At 42.7% G+C, this 6,438-nt stretch overlaps 2 protein-coding genes across 2 annotated transcripts; both read left to right on the top strand.

Annotated features, from left to right (window-relative positions):
• The first annotated feature begins 239 nt into the window (after positions 1 to 239).
• LOC119790246 (serine/threonine-protein kinase pim-1-like) lies at positions 240 to 1,271 on the top strand. Its single transcript, XM_038295715.1, has one exon. It carries the CDS (start codon positions 240 to 242, stop codon positions 1,269 to 1,271), a length of 1,032 nt encoding a protein of 343 aa, XP_038151643.1.
• Positions 1,272 to 5,177: 3,906 nt separating this feature from the next.
• LOC119790245 (serine/threonine-protein kinase pim-1-like) lies at positions 5,178 to 6,209 on the top strand. Its single transcript, XM_038295714.1, has one exon. It carries the CDS (start codon positions 5,178 to 5,180, stop codon positions 6,207 to 6,209), a length of 1,032 nt encoding a protein of 343 aa, XP_038151642.1.
• The last annotated feature ends 229 nt before the right edge of the window (positions 6,210 to 6,438 follow it).

Raw genomic sequence — 6,438 nt, 5'->3', positions numbered from 1 at the left:
ATTCAATGACAAAGATGGTCAAGCAATCTATAATGAGCTTAATAGATTCAGCCGTCAGAACACAACAAGATAGCAACGGTGTCATAACACCAAAAAGGTCAGGGTCTTGTAAAAATAGTGGACTTCATAACGTGGCGGAAGAGGAGACCCCCAGAAAAAAGATCAAGATCTCTGAAGAGGTCGGACCCTCCACAAGTTGTCAGAACCAGATTAGGACCATTACAAGTCCAAAAAGGAAAATGACAGAAGAAGAGCAAACTGAACCACCTGCTAAGAAAATAAAAACGGAGATACAGTTGGAGCAAGTCCCTACTACACCTTCGCCTTCATTAGACATCAATAAAGAGTCTAGCAGCCCCAACCCGCTACTTCCCAGTACCAAAAATGATTCAAGGGAGAGAAATCTTAAGAGGAAGGCCGAGGACTTGATTGAACAACCTAGCAAGAAGGTGAAGTTTACTGAGACAGATAATGGGGCAGATTCCCAAGAATCCAAGTTTCTGGAAAAATATGCTGAGCTTCATAAACTGGGAGAAGGAGCCTTTGGGTCTGTGTTTGCAGGCTATCGCCGGGAGGATGAATTACCTGTGGCAATCAAACGCATCCTAAAAAACTATGTGAACTACAACCATAAGGATGAGAATAGCAGAAATATTCCTCTGGAAGTAGCTGTCATGCTCAAACTAAGAGATACAACTGTGCAACAATCGTCCATGGTGTTCCTTCTAGACTGGTACGATCTAGACGAGGAGGTAATTCTAGTAATGGAGAGACCCATGCCTTGTGATAACCTTTCAAACTACCTCACAAAGCAAAAAGCTCCCCTTGAAGAGAAGGATGCCAAGATCATTATAAAACAGCTGGTACAAGCAGCAATTTACCTTCACAACACAAACATCTTCCATGGAGACATTAAATTGGATAATATCCTGATAAGGACAGGCTCAGAGGAGCCACAAGTCTACCTCATAGACTTTGGGTTAAGCTGCTTTGTTGAAAGAAAACCTAATCAAGCTTTAGGCAGTTTTTCTGATGACCTCCCAATGGACTGGTTTAGTCAAGTCAACCACAATGCTGAACCCACAACAGTATGGCAGCTGGGAGAAGTCCTGTTCCAATTAGTCCACAACAAGGTCCTGGACACAAACGAATTTGAGATTAGCGAAACGCTTTCAGAGAATTGCCAAGATTTTCTGACAAAGGCTCTGATGATTGACGCCGAGGATTGGCCCCCATTGGAAGATCTGCTGGGTCACCCATGGCTTTTGTAAAACTACACCCCGTTCCAACACTATACACCCAAATACACAGATTTTTTTTTTCTCGTTTTAGTTACAGCAGAGTTTTGACTGGATTGTGGTTGCAAGTGGTTGAAACAACATACATTTTAGGACAAATTTGAGATTTTGGGCTTTTCTCCGGGTGCTCCGGTTTCTTCCTCTCTTGAAAGAAAATGCTTTTTATATTTTTTGGATATTTGTGAGTTTTCTCCAGTTGCACAATGAAATTAGTTGTAGTGTTAAAAGCTTTGATACAGTCTGCTGGGTTTCCTTAAACAACAGAAAATAAGGTTTATACCCAAGTAAAACCATATTATTGAAATAAATTTTTAATGTAGGGGGAAAAAAACTTAACAATTCCTCAAGTAGGAGTAAAAAGGTATTTTGAACCAATGTAACTAATTGTATTTTATTCTTAACAGAAGCTACCTTATCAGAAATTTAAATATTTTCTTTCCACAACTTAAAACCTTTGATAAAAACTCTTGCAGTTAATAAACTGTATATGTATATGCGGGGAATTGGCTCAAATGGTAGAGCGTTTGCTTCGTGTGGAAGAGGAAGGGGTAGGGCTGGGTATTGTTCAAAAATTTTCGGTTCCGGTACCAATACCGATACCTTCACTTCGATACCGGTTTCTGAACGATACTTTTTTCGATACCAGTTTTATAATATCAATTCGAAAAAAAAAGAAAATTACACAACATAAAAAAAGTACAAATCTTGAGTTTTATTTTAAGCTCTGATTTTTCCATTTACATTTTTCCTCTTACCGTATTTTCACGACCATAAGGCGCACCGTACTAAAAGGCGCACTCTCAGTTATGTGTCCCATTTCTGTATTTAACACACATATAAGGCGCACCGGACTATAGGGCGCGTTTTTTATATACAGGTACATGTCCTCTACTACCTTTAAATACCTCTACTGCGTATTTAAAAATACAGCGGGGGCAAAACTGAGTATGACTGTGCTTTATTCATGTATTTATTACAAAGTATTAATCAAACCTGGGTGCTGGCCGTGAGACAGACATATCGCAGATGACACAGCGCTGTGATCACTCTTAAATTAACTTAAAATCCTGAAACCTGCCGACGGAATTTGTTCGCTTTTATTACCGGTATCCTGGTGCCTGCAGCTAAAATTATTTAGATGAAAAACACCTGCCAGCAGCCGCGGTGAACCTGGAGGCTGCCCAGCCTAGAGGCTGCTGATGAAAGGATTTCTGCTGTCGGTGTACCGCTGGTATGTGGGGGTCTGAGCGCCTCCGACAGAAATAGATAATCTGGATGAACTGACTGCAATTATGAAGTTTTCAGGTGTATTTTCTCACTTAAAAACATATTAAAACTACTTTATTCCCACTGATCACAGCAAATATAGCTGCAAGATTTAGATTATTTAGATGAAAAAACACCTGCCAGCCACCGCGGTGAAGAGGAGGAGACCCGGCCCAGAGGCTGCTGTTGAATTAAGTTTTCAGGTAGAAAAATAGAGCGGGAGCAAAACTGAGTATGTTTGTGCTTTATTAATGTATTTATTACAAAGTATTAATCAAACCCATCAAAGTCATCATCCTCTGTTTCTGAATTAAACAGCTGCGCTAAATCAGACATGCCAGTTTCCCCTTCTGCGCTGTCAGAGTCACTTTCCGTGCCGGGCGGCTCCTCAGAAATAATGCCGGCTTTTGCGAAAGCTTGCACAACAGAGCCAGCAGACACGTTAACCCAAGCATCTACAATCCATCCGCAAACGGTGGCGTAACTTGCCCGGCGCTGCCTTCCACTTATCGGGAAACTGTGGTCTCCGTCTGTCATCCATCACTCCCACGCCGCTCGCAGCCTTACTTTGAACGGCCGCTTCACACCGATGTCGAGCGGTTGAAGTTCCTTTGTAAGACCCCCGAGATAACGGTGAGCACAGCGTTTATTTTTTTTCACCATGTTTTTCACATCAGCTGTGAGATGGGCAAGCATGGAGTCACATATTAAAAGCGATGGTGATGCGTGGAAAAAAACCACCTGGTCTCCTCACATAGCCTACACCTCCCTCAGCCACGCTTTCATCATCTCCTCATCCATCCAGCCCTTTCATTTGCTTTAAATTTTAGACTGTGCTGTCTGTTTGAATTTATTATTTAAAAATATGATTTGTTTAGAATTTTTTGGTGAGAAGGCTTTTTGAATAGTTTGATGGGTAGTTTTGAATTGGTTTAAGTAGTTTTGGGGGGGGTTCTGGTTGGGTGGCCTGCACGGGATGGTCCGGCCCGTGTGCGGGGGGCCGGGCTCGAAGCAGGAATGATGAGATGGGTTGGTGTGGTGGTGTCGCCGCTCCCCTCTCCCCCATCCGGATTTTAGGTTCACTTATTGGGTTATCCGATAATCCCGGTACCAAACGCCGGTGCCGCCAGGTCTTTGGTCCTGGTATTATTGGATGTGAGTTTTTTTTTTTTCTGTGGTGTGAGTGGGGGCACAAGGGAGGGAATGCGTGATTACGATTGTGAGTTTTTTGTGGTGTTTTTCTCCCAGTTTGGGGTCTGAACTGCCCAATCTCCCAAACACATCTCAAGTCTCCGCTAAGTGCGGAGCCCATTCCCCCCGTTCTGCTCTCCCTCCGCTGGCTGGCGTTGGGGCTCGTCAGTGCACTGGTGGAGCTTGGTGTTTGGAGGTGGATGCCCGGATGGCTACTGGCTCATTCCTGGCGGCCAGGCCCCCCGCAGCGCTGGCATTGCGGTGGCTGGGGGGCTTCCTCTGGGATGTCTCTCCTCCTCCCTTGGTGGGGTTATGATTTCCTGGGCTGGCCCCTCCTTGGTGCCTTCGCTCTTGGGGTCCCTTTGGGCGTCTGGAGCTTTGGGTCTCCCGGCGCTGGACTCAGTGCTCTGGGGGGTGTGCCTCTTCGGCTCTCCACAACCACTATTGAGCATTTTCTCTATGGATAAACTTTACATGCACAAGTGCACCCTAACAAACAATTACAGGTGCTTGGTTCTAGGTACCCAGAGATTCACTTCCATACAGAAAGCCCACATTCATATCTTCAGGTAACACAGAGTACATGTCAGACTTAATAATACTACTTCAGTGATAGTTTTAAGGTGTTGCTTTATTGTATGTCTCGTACCATGTCAATCTCGTTGCAGGTGATGAAGCAGACTAAAAATGTTTTGTCATTGTCTCCTTTCTATCTCCTCTTTCTTTCATCTTTTCTCTTTTTTTTTCCTTTTTCTTCTTTTGTTTTTCTGCTCTATTTACATTGCAGTGTCCATATAAACTGTAAAACTCCCTGCATAATTATAATAAAGCAATTTATATGCATGAAACAAGTGAAGATATTTGGCAATTGCCATACTGCTACACTTGTGAAAGAAAAATCTGTCTGGCTCTTTTTGGCATCAAGACAATTATTCTTATTGCCACATTGCCAGACAGGACACTGTTAAAAAAAAAAGAAAAAAAAAAAAAAAGAAGAAAAAAAAGAAAAAAGAAAAAAGAAAAGAAAAAAAAGGTGGGCGGGTCTCTAGAACATTCTAAAATGATGTCATCAGAATGTCTTTTATGACATCACAGATGCATTTAAAAGGAAACATTCTAACTGGACCTCAGACTGAGATATTTCTGACATAGACACAGGCTGCTCACACTTGTACGACAACAAATTCAATGACAAAGATGGTCAAGCAATCTATAATGAGCTTAATAGATTCAGCCGTCAGAACACAACAAGATAGCAACGGTGTCATAACACCAAAAAGGTCAGGGTCTTGTAAAAATAGTGGACCTCATAACGTGGCGGAAGAGGAGACCCCCAGAAAAAAGATCAAGATCTCTGAAGAGGTCGGACCCTCCACAAGTTGTCAGAACCAGATTAGGACCATTACAAGTCCAAAAAGGAAAATGACAGAAGAAGAGCAAACTGAACCACCTGCTAAGAAAATAAAAACGGAGATACAGTTGGAGCAAGTCCCTACTACACCTTCGCCTTCATTGGACATCAATAAAGAGTCTAGCAGCCCCAACCCGCTACTTCCCAGTACCAAAAATGATTCAAGGGAGAGAAATCTTAAGAGGAAGGCCGAGGACTTGATTGAACAACCTAGCAAGAAGGTGAAGTTTACTGAGACAGATAATGGGGCAATTTCCCAAGAATCCAAGTTTCTGGAAAAATATGCTGAGCTTCATAAACTGGGAGAAGGAGCCTTTGGGTCTGTGTTTGCAGGCTATCGCCGGGAGGATGAATTACCTGTGGCAATCAAACGCATCCTAAAAAACTATGTGAACTACAACCATAAGGATGAGAATAGCAGAAATATTCCTCTGGAAGTAGCTGTCATGCTCAAACTAAGAGATACAACTGTGCAACAATCCACCATGGTGTTCCTTCTAGACTGGTACGATCTAGACGAGGAGGTAATTCTAGTAATGGAGAGACCCATGCCTTGTGATAACCTTTCAAACTACCTCACAAAGCAAAAAGCTCCCCTTGAAGAGAAGGATGCCAAGATCATTATAAAACAGCTGGTACAAGCAGCAATTTACCTCCACAACACAAACATCTTCCATGGAGACATTAAATTGGATAATATCCTGATAAGGACAGGCTCAGAGGAGCCACAAGTCTACCTCATAGACTTTGGGTTAAGCTGCTTTGTTGAAAGAAAACCTAATCAAGCTTTAGGCAGTTTTTCTGATGACCTCCCAATGGACTGGTTTAGTCAAGTCAACCACAATGCTGAACCCACAACAGTATGGCAGCTGGGAGAAGTCCTGTTCCAATTAGTCCACAACAAGGTCCTGGACACAAACGAATTTGAGATTAGCGAAACGCTTTCAGAGAATTGCCAAGATTTTCTGACAAAGGCTCTGATGATTGACGCCGAGGATTGGCCCCCATTGGAAGATCTGCTGGGTCACCCATGGCTTTTGTAAAACTACACCCCGTTCCAACACAATACACCCAAATACACAGATTTTTTTTTTCTCGTTTTAGTTACAGCAGAGTTTTGACTGGATTGTGGTTGCAAGTGGTTGAAACAACATACATTTTAGAACAAATTTGAGATTTTGGGCTTTTCTCCGGGTGCTCCGGTTTCTTCCTCTCTTGAAAGAAAATGCTTTTTATATTTTTTGGATATTTGTGAGTTTTCTCCAGTTGCAC

The sequence above is a fragment of the Cyprinodon tularosa genome, unplaced genomic scaffold (assembly GCF_016077235.1).
Source record: "Cyprinodon tularosa strain WSP-4 unplaced genomic scaffold, ASM1607723v1 ctg359, whole genome shotgun sequence".
Lineage (NCBI taxonomy): Eukaryota > Metazoa > Chordata > Actinopteri > Cyprinodontiformes > Cyprinodontidae > Cyprinodon > Cyprinodon tularosa.
The sequence above is the reverse complement of the archived record's forward strand: the minus strand, read 5'-3'. Positions and strand labels throughout refer to the sequence as shown.